At 27.7% G+C, this 16,536-nt stretch overlaps 1 protein-coding gene across 1 annotated transcript in view; it reads right to left on the bottom strand.

Annotated features, from left to right (window-relative positions):
* Positions 1-16,536, bottom strand: part of LOC119666544 (regulating synaptic membrane exocytosis protein 2-like) — a 49,463-nt gene that overhangs the window by 488 nt on the left and 32,439 nt on the right. Inside the window, exons 7-10 of the mRNA XM_038075826.1 lie at positions 11,514-11,695; positions 10,699-11,429; positions 2,117-2,943; positions 318-479 (exon numbers count right to left, since the gene is read on the bottom strand). Of these exons, the coding sequence (XP_037931754.1) occupies positions 318-479; positions 2,117-2,943; positions 10,699-11,429; positions 11,514-11,695 (1,902 nt within the window). The remainder of the gene's footprint in view (positions 1-317; positions 480-2,116; positions 2,944-10,698; positions 11,430-11,513; positions 11,696-16,536) is intronic.

Raw genomic sequence — 16,536 nt, 5'->3', positions numbered from 1 at the left:
TTTTTGAAAAATTTTTGTAGTACCTGGATTTACGACTAATATGGTATGTCTTTTTTTAGTTTAGTAAATTCAACAATAAATTTTAATCTATTATTAACTAATAATACGTTTACACTATAGCATTATCTAAAAATGCTATATTCACATAAAAAAATGCTAATCAGTTTCGATAATGTAAGTGTAAACATAATATTAAAAATATATAATATAATATTATTTGTGCCAATTAACTAATTAAGTTTAATAAATATGTCAAAATTATATTATAAAATTTTGCTTATATTTGTTTAGTACTCATAATTAACATAAGTACTCACCTGGTATTTAATAGTTTGTTTGTAAAATGGCTCGGCGGAATGACGTATGACACGGGTTTTCTTTTTGTGACGCAAACGATCGCCATCTTTGATATAGCATTTTACATAGGTGTCAGGTGGTGTTTCGCAATCCACGGGCACAATGTTGCGAGCACAAATGATCTAAAATTAATTAAGAAGATATTTAATAACATATGAGTAATTGTAGTATTAACGAAAAATAATAATATTTCTATTTCTTTTTTTAAAGAATAACTATTAGTAAAAACTAATTTTACCTTGTAACCTTATTTTTACATTAATTACTCTAATATATTTATATTTTGACAAATGTTTTGACATAGTATTTTTTGACTCTTTTTGCTAAAATATCAGTTCTTTATTATTTTTCACACTTACTTTATATATTCTACAATTATAAAAAAATTATTTTAATCATATAATCTCAAAGACAGTCCTAGAAAACTCAAAGTCACATTTTTTGTCCCTCTTTTCTAACATTTTCGACTTATTTTTCGCTGAAATCTTAGTTTATTTATCCTTAAAAATTAACAATTTTAAGTACTTTCACAGAAAGATAACAAGATAATTTGTCAGATAACATGATTTTGATGTCCAGGCAAAGAGTTTATTGGTGGAGATTATATTACCATCAGTTGCTTTCTGTTATAAATCGATTCAATGGTATCAGATAATGAGATAACTTCATATTGGTGTCTAGGTAGTGGACTATTAGGGAAGATTATGTTGCCATCATATGATTTCTTTAATAAATAATGTCAGATAATATTGTCAGATATAAATTGCAACATTAAATGCATTACAGTTTTATTATTTTATCTGGTATGAGATATTCCATCTAAGTACTTCTTTTCTTTATGCACCAGTGCCGGGCTAACTTCTAGCTTGTGTTTTGAGCTTTCATTCTCTTGCCTATAAAACCTACAAGTTATATTAGATTAATTTTTATCATCTAAGTCCTTTTTTGCTTATGCTTGAGTGCCGAGCAAACTCCTAGCATGTCTTTAAGGTGTTATTTTCTTCTCTACAAAACCTACAAGTTTCATTAGACAACTATAAGTTCCCTCCTCTCTAGCAACTTCTTTTGTTTATACATCAGCGCCGGGCAAACTTTCAACACGTTTTTTGCGGTCCTATTCTCTTCCCTACGAAATCCACAAACTCCATTAGACTAAGTTCCCTTTTCTCCAGGTACTTCTTTTGCTTATGTATCGGTCGCAGTCGCATTCCCAGCAGGTATTTTGTGATCCAATTGTATTCCCTACAAAACCCAAAAGTTCCATTAGATTAACTTCTCACTTTTGTGAGGTGTTTTATTAACCTAAAATGCTCTGTTAGAATTTTTGAAATGATTTTTAAATTGTTTTTACTTATTTGCATACAACCTAAATATTGTTTTTTGGTTGAAAGTCCTTTCGAAAGATTTCGATTGTGATATTCCGGGAAAATTATTTAACTATAATCCAAAGATTATAGGTTTGTGGCGGCTACCTGAATAAAGTAACACTGCATTCTGGAGAGTAGAAAGCAAATTACACAGCTTTTTTTGTTTTTCCTCGGCTTTCCGAATGGGTAATAAAAACGGTGATAAAGTTCAATATCTTAGTTTTTAATATAATATATTTAAGTAATTTTAGATATAATCAACTAGAATATTTTTAAGGACTGTAACTCATACTATAACTTTACTTTTATATTTTTACATTAACAAAATTCATATAAAAACTATATACATATACCGACACATAATTAAAATGCAATTTTTTATTTAAGCTTACCTCAACTTCAACATTGCCTTTAATTTTAATGAAACCCATTTTAAGTTCACCATGTCGTACTGTAGTTAACCGATAACCTTTGGGATGTATTTGTCCAGGTCCCAATTTCAGACCATAATTCGTTTCCATACTAGTTGTGGCGGACATAGCGGACATATTTGAAATATTACCAATGCTACCACCAAGTGAAGTTAAATTTTTGGCACTACCACTCATGGGTGCTACGCTCTGTTTGCGTAACATGGACGGGCTGTCACTAGGATTCAAATTAAATACGCTTGCTTTTCGTGTTGTGGCTGGTGAATCAGTACCAACTGATAAGCCGCTACTGACATACATGCTACCTTTACGTTGTATCGGTGAATTTGTGCTTCCTCCACCTGCCACAAAAACACTACTTTTACGTTGATGCGGAAGAGATTCGGTACCTTTTAGATTCATTATACTGCCCTTGCGTTGTTGTGCTGCACTTAGTGCATTGGATTCATTTGGTAAATTAATCATGCTACCTTTGCGTATATTTTTGGGACTGTCACTGATGCTGAGGAAATTTGTTTTCTCTGTGCCTTGTGTTACATTCGAAACGGATGCAGCTTGTTTCAACATACTCAATGCTTGTTTAGCTGTTTGTGGTGGTAAATTACCACCGGAACCTTTCCAACGTGGTGTGAAGCGTTTATTTTCATCATCAGATGGTGGACTTGTTGCTGTGTTACCAATACCAATTGGTAAATGCTGTTGTTGCTGTTGTTGTTGTTGTTGTGTTAGATCAAGTATAGAACTTTTGCGACTATTTGGACCACTCGGTAAACCAACTCGACTGGTGCCTAAGTTAAAGAAAATCACTTTAATGTCGTTGCTGTTGTTGTTGTAGAAATTATTAAACTAATTATATAAACACAAAGGTAACAAATTTTAATTAAAATTTAACAAGGGTTTATGTGAAATCATCACTAATTAATATTTGAAATCAATGCTATTAAATACAAAACAAACTACTAAACACTCAGTATCTTACAAACAATATAAAATATTTAAACGCATTGAATTAGACGAACAAATTAACTTTTTAATTATTTAATAAAATTAATGATTTCTAAATAGATTAGGTATTACATATCAAACAGTTTGTAATTATATTTAACAAATTTTTTATTTAATTTTATAAGTATTTAGATAGATAAACTAATTGCACATTTATAATTAATTTTTTTTTTAACTACATGTGGTTTGTTTAAAAAAAAGGAACTCTAGTGACATTATTAGATTAATTTCTTAAGTAATTTATTGAAATTTTAACAGTCCAGAAAATTAGTTATTCTTAGTCTTAACCGGAAAAATTAAAAAAGTGAAATATATACTGTCAAAGTCGCTATTCCTTTGTAAATAATTAATATCTTGTTCAAACTACAAATTCTTTGTATCTGCAGTATTTGCATCTGAAGTGCTTAACTAACAAATTAAAGTATTTGTATCTTGTCATCTTTGACTTCTAGTTAAACTTTTCTTTTATGTTGCACTCAAAACTATTTGCATTGAAGTGCAAGTTTCATTGAGTCGTTGTAGCTGTTTGTGCACTTATCCTAATGGAGCCCTTGCAATATTAAGTTACAATTTGCCTTGAAGCATCGATCGGTTTAGTTGTGGTTTAACTTGTCTTAACTTAATAATGCAACATACACTGTACTATGCATAGATAGAATCGCTCATGGTACAGAATACATAATTGACTTAAGAAGATGTCTTGTTCCAGCTTAACTGCAACCAACCAATTTGTATGGGATTTATGAATGTATCGTACTTGTCAAAAGGGTCACCGCCTCAATATTGTGGTTTGGATCGGTTTTCAAATAAATTAGTTTTAATTAATGTGTTTAATGAAATTGACTTTTTGCTCGAGACAATAGCTGCAGGATAAATATAATGAACGGTTATCTTATTTGTGCAAAATGTTGTTGAAATACATTTTGGTCGACTTATGAACTTTAGAAGAGATTAATTTGTATTGTTATATTTTGGCATTTTAAATAATGAACTTTGATATTCTATATTCATTAATAAGGCAATTTGAAAGTATTCAATGTGAATAATCATAATAATAATATGATATTCTCTGCAAATGCTTTCATTTATGTGTTTATAATTATATGTAGGCATTTATAATTAATTATATTCCTTCATTTCATAAACATACAATAATATATTTATCACCATTATCACTATTGTAATACAATATATATGTAGGAAGTGTATGAACTTAGATAAAAAGATGTTAGTGTTAGCTTGTATATTGGAAGATAAGATCACATAAGCCCTTTCAGAATTTATAGTACAGACAATAGTACACTCAGAAAAATAATAAGGTTGATTGAACCAGATTTTAATAAAATCTCAGGTCAAAATATTCTTACTTGGCGCATCATGTTGGTTCAACTATATCTCATGTTGGTCTTCATATGTTCTTTATCATATGACCTTAAATTTTCTTCTAACAAACTGATCAGGTTTTTATAACTTATATGTGGTAAAAATATATTTTTCTGAAAATGTATAAATGGGCAGATAGTAAAATGACTATCTGTTAATTCGTCTTGTGGTATCAGTTCGAGGATATATAACGAGTTATATCGACTTCATAAACATTTAATACATGATCAATTATATGTCTACTTAATATATAAATTCAATAGTGAAAATAATAAAAATGTAGTGAGTTCAAGTAGATGCAGAGATAAATTTTAGTGTTAATTTGTTTCGTAGGAGGAAAGATTACTACTAGAGTTTATAAATATTCATATTTTCTCACTTAATAAATATACCTTGGTAAATATAATACAAATGTATAGAGCATTTCCTGAAGTATAAACTTACTTAGGTTCTAAAGAATGGATTTATTCTGATATTTTAGTCAAGTTTTAAAGTTAGCATGCTTAAAAATGTTAATTGAAGGAATTTTAAGTAAAAACAACATTATAATGAAGCAACAAAAAGAAACATGTAAATAAGCAGTGTTTATAGTGAATATACACCATATCATGCCAGACGGTGATAAAGAGATAACCAATATTTTTTTGTTTTTCCTCTGATTTTTAATTTGTAATTTTGCGGAATCAATATTGTGTGACATACTGATACCCTGTTTAAAAGATATCTTAAATCATTCCATAGACATAATTATGTTCGCGGTTGAGTACATAAACGATAATAATTATTTCTCATAACACTTCAATATCACAATTAATCTAATTTTTTATCTTTTTAGATACCATATTTTGGTTTAAGAAAAGCACGTCCACAATTGGTTGTATACCAATTGTATCGACCAATTCTAATAAAAAAATATCTGCATAGGATGTATGTGGGTGGGTATGATTGATTAATTTATTTTGTTAAAATAAACAAATTTCTCCAGGGAATTTTTTGGAGTGCACTTTTCTAGCGAAATAGTTCGTAAAAAAAGAAGGTTAACTTTTGACAGCTAAGTTCATTTCTAAAAATATATTGGTTTAGATGCTCTGTTTTCATGTTTGACAATAAAAGAAAACATGAGTATATAATGTTGAAGTCTATGTATTTTTACAATTCATTAAAATTAATAAATTTAGTTGATGCTGACACATAGTGAAACAGCGATTGGAAGTAGAAACCATTAGTTTTTAATATCTCTCGGATATTAGACTAGAAAGTTCAATTGGCTTTACAATTTTCAATCGTGCATTAGATGTTATAGATAGGAAGCATATTTTAATTTTATAAAATAATTAATGATTTTCGCTTAGACCAATAAGAGAACACAACGAAAGAGTACTCGTGCATTAAAAATTACTTTAAATAGTGCCATTACGTATCAGCTTAGATATATTGAACTTAAATGCAATGACACATTAAATACAAACTCAAAAAGTTTTAATACATTACCAGCAGTGCACTAAGTATATAAAAATACATTTTAATAAATTTAAGTAATACAAATTTATAAAAAAAATTGTGCAAGATATACATTTAACGTGCTGTAAGGTAATCACAACATTTATCCTCATGTAAAATTTATAATTATTAGTCAGAAATGTATTTATCATATCCTCCTGATCGGAGAAACCCTTGAAGTTAAAATTTATATCATTCACTGAATAAATTGCGCTAATCTGTGTTGACTATTATTTTTCCTTATAAATAAATCATTGGAATAGTTAATGACATAAGTTAAAAATTCGTCTTGCTTTGAAAGCAAACTAAATACTTTAGAAATCCCTGAAATTTTGGCAATTGAAATGCCTAACACTTATAGAACAATTATTTTATATTACTAGGTTAATAAAAAAAAATTTTGCAATTAGATTTATATATCTAAAGATATGAAATTTATAGGAAAAAGCAACAAAATAGTTATACTTTGAATCTGCAAACATAACAATTTAATTTATTTTTATTTATATTCTTATTTAAAAAAGTTCACTAATTGTTTATTAACAATTTAGTTGAATTCAAAAGCAGTTAAATAGTAACATTTTATAACGTTATCGGCACAAATCAGTATTTTAATCTATTTATAGTTGATCTCCAGTAGTTCAAATCTCCAATAATGCAGATTGTCGCGTAATGCGGAGAATGTGAGAAAATGCAATATGGGCATTGTATGGATTACAGTTCCGATCAACCACTTATTCGCTAATTTAGATTAAATATTAACATATTTGTTCGACAGCCTAGTGCCAGAAATCAATTGAATAGCTTATGTGCATAGTCGCATTAATGCCTTATTCGCCCATATGTTATGTTTCCTATTGACTTATATACTTTATCATATATCATATATATGTGTTTTCTAATTTATGCAATATTTTACTAAGCAAAGGATTGCAATTCAATTTTTATTCAATTTTTGCTGCTATTGACTGAATAGAAACTGAATGGTATCATTAATCTGGACTGACCAACATTTTTATAAATCTGGGTTAAAGAAGTTTTTCGTATTCTTTTTGTTTCCAAAACATTGCCTTTAAATCTTTATTTGAAGTATAAAGATATATTTACCAAATATATTATAAAAGGATACAAGTGCTATTTTAGTACGAACAATTTTAAACTTTGACTAGTTGATTTAAAAAAATTGAAATTAAATTTGTGATTTATTTAATGCACATATCAACTGATGATTTTAACCAATGATAAGATATAAATGATTTTCCTGAATTCAATAAATTTAATTGGTAATTACACATATGCATGAGTAAAAATAAAATAAATCATTCAATATTGAATTGAATGTAACATGAATATATGATGTTCTTAAACATTTAACATTTATATTTAAATAAATATAAAATAAATTAGTTTCATTCCAATAAAATTTAATACTGACCACATATATACTTGAATATTTAACATTTATTTTAAATTTTACAACTTTATCTTATCTGATATGTACTTATTAATATAGAACTCTCAAAATATTTACAAATAATTGTGATAAATAATTGTGCATAATATTTTATATTTTTACTTGTAATGAATAATTTTAATTTATGATATTATTTCAACTTACGTATTAATATTATTATTATTATTATTATTATTATTACTAAGTTTAATATCAAGGAACGCCTTAATGTTATTAAGAATTTTATAACGCAAATATTGAACGTAAAAACAATACTCATACGCACCGTTGTACAAGAACAATACAAGAATACAAGGAGCTTCACTAATTTTCATATGTGAAATATAATATATAAACGAATTCTAATATCAATTATAAAAAATCTAATATAATAAAAGAAACTCTAGTGGAAATATTTACATTTAGAATGGCATTCACATAAAAAACATGCAATTGGGTATATAAAAAATATTCGTATGTGTTTAAATGTGAAATTGTGTAATGATGGATGAGTTAATGAATATATCATATATATTGTGAAAATTCTAGATTATATATATTTTTAACAAACAAAATCAAAATTAACAATTACTTAACAGCAACTGCCAATAAAACCTTTGAAACTCGTTAAAAACAACAAATAGAAATGTTCGAAATTGAAAAAAAAACTATTTTGTTTCAAAAAGAAATCCAAAGTTTTACTAAAAACAATAAACAAAGTTTGTAAATGAATCTTACCATTTTGAATTAAAAAATTATTTTTGTATTGAATTTTATTTTGCTAAATTTTGATTGTTTTTCTGAATTTTTCTGAATTTAGTGATTTGTTGAATTTTTTGAATTTTGCTGAATTTCTTTTAAAATTATTTTTTGTAGTGTAGCAGAGAATTGTGCGCTGTGAGTTGCAAGTAAATAATTTCTGGTGCAGCTTATATGATTTTAATTAAATTTTATTTGTTTTTAACATGTATTTGTATTATTAAAATTTATTTATTTTCATAATTTACATTTATTTTGTAGGATTTTAGTGCAATTTTATTTATAAATAAATAGTTTTATTTATTATTTTTGTTTTGTAATCTGTACATATTTTCTTTATTATTTTTATGGATTTTTGTTTAGATTTTGAGTTTAGTATTACGAGTATTTTGTTGTTGTCCAAGTGTATGAATTGTCAAAGCTTTGATAATGCGACACCGATATTGATGCTAATAGGTTTTGCAAGTAAAGATTTCAGACGTGAATAAATATAGTAGCAAGAAATATAGAAGTAGTCGTGTTTGTAGGATAGTTAGAGTGTAGACATTTTATAAAGTGAGCAAATAGTTGGGTTAGAAAATTAAAAGAGAAGTGAAAAAATATATATGCATTATATTAAATATATATTAAAGCGATATAAGAGTTGCAATATAAAATTTATTTAAAAAAAATAAAAATTTTTTAGTATATAAGAAAATGAAGAGTTTTTAAATATTAACACTTAAAAGAAATACCTCAGTTCAACTGATTAACTGCTACAAATTGACTTTACTAATTGAATTAATAATGAAACTACTAACCATTGTTTTGTCAAATCACAGTGTAAAATATGGGTTTGATTGGAACCCATTTAACAGCACATGTAAAAGGATTTTGAATGATAAACGAGTTAAATCTAAAATAAAAAAAAGTAAGAGTGGAAAGGAACTCAGGAATCCAGTACATCCGCAATTACTAAATTAGGGCTATTTACTTGTACTGGAGAAATACTATTTAGAAAACTCTAAGCCAGCCTTGGTTTTAATAGGTATGAATAATAAATTGTATTAATATATGGCACAAACATTCTGAACAACAGTTAACCTAATTAACTGTAATTAACAGTAATTAAATGAGCATTACTAAGGAAAGTTGCCTCATTTATTGTATTACAGAAACACCGCCTTTTTCTTTTTACGTCAAAGTAATAAAAATATACGTACTGAACTATATTGCGTTAGACCAAGAAGAATTGCAATGTGGATAATATTTTTAACAATTAAATATAAAAAATAAATAGCAAACAAGGCCAAAAGGCAAAATAGCAGAATTTTGTAAGAAGCTCAGTTTTGTACTGAGTTCAGATCGGGCTTTAAAGCCATAAGCGGTATAGTTGTGGTAGTTAAAATGATGGCAATACTACTCCTCGAAATTAATAAAGTCTCAACATGTTTTCGGAATGTTCAGAATACTGATGAAGACTTATTGTTATATGTTTATCGTTCCAAAATCACATAGATTAAAATATTTTTAAACATATTGCTTAAAACAGCTAAACGCATCCTATATAGATATCAATGACTTTTAATTAAAGCTTTTGTACCTAAGCATCGTGTTATACAGAGAGTCATTAAAGAATGGTCACAACAATTGTACGTTCTTTTTGGTCATGACCAAAGGGTATGTTATATAGGGAGTCATACGTCAATTTCTCACTTTCACTGCTATTTTGGTATATTATTTTTAGGTAGAGTAAATAAATACCTAATTACTCAAAAACTTAATACCTAACTACTCAAAAAAGTAATACCCTATTACTTAAATTTAAAAGGTATTTATATATTATATACAAATATTTACTCCGGACATTTTAACATTTATTATTGAACTATTGCACTGTTTTGACCCATGTGAAAAGGCACAGAGATTTTTGTTATTGAAATTTATTTGTCATTTTATTTATTTTATCGAAATCCATCGATTATGAAGTTCTATGTATTTTCACCATAATGTTCCAATTTAAGCTTGTTAAATAATTCAAAACACTGTGTTCTTCATAAAGATTATTTTGATGAGCATTTTGTTGAGTATCATAATAAAAGATATAAGCGGAATAGAAACTATTATTAAAGATAAGCTAATGAAATAAATAATTTATAAATAGCAATTTTCATTTCCTATAGAAGTAGTCATTAAGCTTAGTTCAACTGCTGTAAATCTAATCCAAAACTTACAATGAATTACCATTTGGTCTCAGTACATTTAATCAAGTTTATAAATTCTTGCACATGGAAATTTAAATACATTTTAAAGGAAACCATTATTATCATAAAATTGGCTTACACCAATAATTTTAAATTTCTTTTAAGCATCAATATTTTTAAAAACTCCTTCAATTTCAATACTTTCAGTACTCAATCACGTACAAATCTCATTAATAAATAAATCAGAACTGTATACTCACGTCTAGATGTTGGCCGTTTATTGTTAGGTTCAGTATTTAAACTCATTGCACGCCCTAATTCACCACGTACAGCCTTGAGTGACTTAAGAATTTCATCGGGGTCACGTCTAGCAGCCGATGAACGTCGCCTACCCGCTAGATATGTTGTAGGTGGTGGTACCATAACATCTTCTTCACGTATTTTTTCAGGATCTTGAAATGATGAACGACGCGAACCTGGTAAAGAACGTGAAAAATCTTTACCCAACTGATATACCTCAACTTCAAGTGTTTCAGATTGCGAGGAACCACGTCGAGAACCAGCAATCCAAGCATGATCGGGATGTAATAAAGATGTGCCATCTCCAATTGAATCTACTTCATCTGATATGGAACGTTGCATATTATAGTCACGTCGCAGTAAACGTGATACATCACCACCAGGACAGCCAGTAGCAAGTGAACCGCGAGGTGAAACGCTTGGTGATTTGGATATACTAATACCACGCAAACCTTTAGGATCTTCAAGACGACACCAAATTGCATGATCGTCAAGAAAAGCTTGTTGTAGTTCAATATTGCATTCGCCTAGAAAAATAGATTCTGTATGTGGCACTAAGTCCCAGAGTTGTATATCAATATAGCGATCCATTAAGCTATCCGCATTCACATGCGCAAATGTGAGAGTTGCATTCCAAATTGGATTCTGTGTCGGTCGACTTACTTCTGTTTGTTGTACGGAACCATCGCCGCTATTATTATATATATTTATTTTTTATTTAATAAAAAAATATTGGTTTATAAACTATTGAGTATTAAATATTGTTTCTGCTTACCATTTGGGTAATATGCGTACTTTAGCATATGCTTCCGGTAAGTTACCGTGACCGTAGGCTTCATCGCGTAAAGCTAAATCATCTGCTGCCATTAGTGATACGACCAATTCATTACGTTCTGCGTGGTACCAAACTTGTATCTGGACACGTCCACTGACTTGCTTCTCTCGCATTATTTGTTCCTATTATTTATATTTTTTGTTTTTGTTATTATAAAAGAAAAAATTTATTAGTAAATATTTGAGATTTTTATGGAATCAAGTTAAAAAATTTACAGTTTATATTTAATTAAATATATACAATATTTTTTTTAGTTGAAGTTCTATACAATTTTTCTCTCGCATTTTTGTACATAATTTTACACTTATTTATATTGGTTAGCACTTGTAACGAATGCTTTGGTTATATATTATATAAATTTGTATATATATATATATAGTTGTGGTTTGAGGTAGAAGTTTAGAAAAGTGGTTGTAATTTTTGTTATGTAAAATAAACCAAAAAATTAAGTTTGCAAAACAGAAAAAATATGAAAAGTATTAGGTGTTTTGTTTACAAAAACATAATTTAATAAAAATAATTAATAAAAAATTATATTAAAGCATAAAAGGCAAATTAATTAAAAAGAATAACAATTACTTATACATAGCATTAACAGATTCATGCTCTATGGTTACACATTAATTATGTATACTGTTAGCATATTATAGTTAAAAAATAATTATCTATATATATATAATTATCTATATAAATACAATATTAATGGAAAGACTTTTTGAACCTCAAATTAATTTATTATAATAATAATAGGTTGCCCAAATTAAAAAGCTTTCCTTCAGTTATAAAACAAAACAAATATATATAACAGAACTAGAAGACTATTTGCGACGGCTGCAACGTGACAGCCTGTGGTAGAATAATAATTGATGAATAATAATGCCGTTCGACTTTTAAATTTTTCAAGAAACCTAAACAATGTTAAAGTATTCAAGTAATAAAATTATATTAGATTCTGAAATCTAATGATCAATACAATATTATTTAACACACTGAGCATCCATGAGTATATTTTAGAAAGTTTTCAATGCCATTCTATTGGATATTCTCATTGAAAACATGTTTTCTTAATTTTATGAATAATGCTTTAAACTGGAATCTAGAGAATTTTTAATTAATTTCACGGTCAAAATTATTTTTAATAATTATACAACAAGCGGTCCTGTGCTCCTCCTAGGAGTTAAAGGATTAAGTATATATACAACAAGCAAACGAAGCTTAGTGTCTGGGTATTCACCATAACAGAAGGTTGATATTGAGTAGACACGTAAAAAGCAAGAGATATGAAAACTGAAATTCAGTCGGCTCCATTGGCTCATGAATCGAAATCGTATGTTAAGTCTCGAAAATAAATGTCAACTGTACCGCTCTAACAGCTAACATGGAGGTATGAAATTAATTAATAGTGCTGAGTGCAAAACAATATTATTCGAAAAATGATCGAAAATCTATGGTTTACAAAAACTTAAACAATTATAAAAACCTAAACATCCCACCAGTCAAAAATGTTGTTCGAACTTTTTTAATATTCCAATTCTTATGTCAGGCAGTTTTTTTAAAGTTTCAGAGCTTCGTGACTGAAAAAAAGCTTTATTGTCCTGGTGATGTCAAATTTGAAAAATACATTATATATCTCTATTATCAACATATATTATATATATATATATATACCGTTCTGCGATTGCATAAATTCATCGTAGTGTTTAAGTGTTGAGTAATGAGAGGTATTTAGATGTTTCCATTATCATCCTCTATAAGAGTCGTCTTCGTGATTTTGACCACACAATCTACAACTAAACTACCCCCCGTATTTGGCAATAGCCTCACTTCCTCCACCTACATTCATTCTTTCTGTACTATTTCTATGTTTTCTGGTTTAGATGAACCTTTAGTAAACTTCTATGTACCAAGACTTTTTATATCAACTCTCTCTCTCTCTCTCTTAAACACTGAAGAAAAGTTTCATATTCTGCTCTCTGGGTCAGTAACGAAATCTCTCCATTTATTCTTAAGAAATTGTTGATGCTTTCTGCCTAGTGCCGCAGAAAGTGAACGCACAAGTACTGTACTCATCTGATATGGTTATAAAGCTACCACTTTGAGAACGGCGGTCTGAGTCAATTGTGATCATGAAAAATCATACACTGCAGGAGTTGAAGGCTATGCTCCAATCAGTGTACAAGAAAGCTATAAAGAAATGACTCAACCGTTGACAAAGTTATATAGCAATCGAAGGAGATTATTTTGATAGCAACAAAATAAATATTGGTTGGTTTTGTGTTTATTATGTATATTTTATACAAAAACTATTTTCAACTAAAAAACAATTACTAGTTATATTTGATTAAATATACAATAGTGTTTTTCTGTGGAAAATTTGATCTATCATATATTCTTTAAAAAAAAATTGTTTCGTAGAAATTTAAAATTTTAAAATTTACAATCATTTTCGTGTATATTACTAAGATTACAAATTGTGTTTTAAACCAACAGATATCGTATCAATTTAATAAATCTCAGTACACAATAGCAATATTGCTGAAACTATCGATGTATCCATTACAGTGCGATATTATCGAAAGTTTTCACAACCCAACGAAGCGTAGGACGCTTGCTTTATAACAACTCAATAACTCGATATGAACTCATAGTTTACATATTCCATATTCCATATTCCGGAACTCGTGTTCCCCATTACACCCAGTGTATGTGTATTCTATATAGTTTGTGTGTTTATTTCTGTGCCATATTGCAATTATTGTGTTTTATTCAAGTTATTGTGGTTTAAGTTTCAGCAATTTTGTTTGTATGCGTATTAGTTTTAGTTTTCCGGCTGAAATTTTTTTATGAAATTTTCATTGAGTAGCGAAAATACTTGCTTTGTTAGAAAACCTCATGGGACGCACAGAAGCAAGGCGGATTATGGCGAACAGTTTTCACTGATGTGTGCAGTTTATTTTTTATTAAAAATACTAAAATTTTCGGTTAATACGAAAATCGATAAAAAAAATATTGAGATTTTATAAACTAAATAAAGCAACATATAGTGGAAAGGTTTGAGGTGTGTTGGATTTTAGATTTTTGGCAATTTATTGCTTTCATTGGTTTTTGTATAAAACTCGCAATAGAGAATTTATATATTGGAAATACGATGAAAAATTTATAACTAAATTGGAATACACAAAAAGATTGAATATTTTAATTCTAAATAAGTTAAACAAAGTTTTTTAACAATTGCTTAAAATTTATTTGGAATATATTAAGTAAAAATAATTGTATTTTATATAACTCGATTAAAATTTTTTTTATTGTATTTATTCTATATAAAAAGTAACTTAAATTATTATATACAAAATAATCATCACTAAATCAAAACCCCATCGAATGCAATATAACTATGACAGCACTTCATCTAATTCTTCATGTACTTTTAGTGAGTTGATTGAGATATGACACCTAACTCCATATTTTGTTTCAGATGCCCCTAAAAAAATTTTCCTTTGTAAATCAGAGAAGTAGACTACGACCCCGAACAATTTTTTCAAAAGAAATAAATTTCTATTATTGTTTTTATATATTTAATTTAAATCATAATAATAATAATAAATAGAATATTTTTTATGTACTTTATATTTCTGTTCTTAAAGATTCTGGGTTTTTGGGTAAGGAAAGACTTCACTTCCATGTTAAAACAATGGAGTAAATATGGCTGTATTATAAATTATGAGTTTAAAATAGCTTAAGTCGTTAACGAAATTTATTAAAAATTGTAATGCTAGATTATCATCTCAAAAAGAAGTTTTTGAGTACATGCTATATCTATGACGAGTTTCGTCAAAGATATGGATGAGAGATTTTAATATTTTAAATGCTGAAGTCTAAAGTACACATATAAGCAAAAAGTGGACGAAATTCCTTTATTTTGAAGAATATTAAAAAAATAAAGGATATAGAGAATAAAAACAACTCCCTGATAAGAACGAGGCATTACTCAATAAAGGAGGCAATGAGCCCATTCACAATTGGCTAACTTATTCTAATAATAACTAAAAATAAGTGTTCTTAGAGTTAGTCTGCTTTATTTATTGTTAGGCGGATACATACTATTAATTACTGACTTAAATCGCCCTGTATATTGTGACTCTAGATGCTATATCCTGGTTGAGTATATAAAATATTAAATTATTTATGTAGTGCCTATACAATTGTGTAGTTTTTATTTATTAATTGTACATTTACATACGTTCAATAGTATTAAATGTCGAATATTTTGATACTCTAAGTGTTCATTACTATATTTCTTGTAGTATCTAGTAGTATTTTTGTTTTTATTAGTTTTTATATCATATAACAGCAATAATAATAATTTAGATTCCTTGAAATTTTATTACCAGGTATTTTTTTATACTCTAAATAATACGCTTGCTTTCTTCGTCACACTGGCATCGATTTGAAACTGAGTTTATTATGTTTTTCTATAATCCAATAATATACTACAAAATTGAAATCGTTAACATCTATTATATTGCTTGCAAGTAGATTACACGGATATATACACGCTTATTAGTGTATTATAACTATTGAAACATTATCTTACATTGGGTTTTAGAAATAGTTATAATACTACAGAAAACCTTTAAACCACGACTATATCATTTTAATTAGCATATTAGCATCAAATAAATAAACAAAGCTTGATTTAGAATTTGAGGACTTACAGGTAAACGGACTTATAGGTAAGGTTAAATGAAAATAATATATTTGAATGATGAAATGCATGTAGCGCATGAACTGTAAGATTTACTTTAATAAATCTTGATAAAAATAACATATTTTTTTATTTGAATTTTAAACTATTTTCGTATAACCTTTTGGGTGCATGAAAATAAGTTTTGAAACGAATAAAGTTTGCAGAATTTTTTGAAAAAATGTCTGAAATAAATAAAAAATGGTAACTTTTAACAGT

Source organism: Teleopsis dalmanni, chromosome 1 (genome assembly GCF_002237135.1).
Source record: "Teleopsis dalmanni isolate 2A chromosome 1, ASM223713v2, whole genome shotgun sequence".
NCBI lineage: Eukaryota > Metazoa > Arthropoda > Insecta > Diptera > Diopsidae > Teleopsis > Teleopsis dalmanni.
The sequence above is the reverse complement of the archived record's forward strand: the minus strand, read 5'-3'. Positions and strand labels throughout refer to the sequence as shown.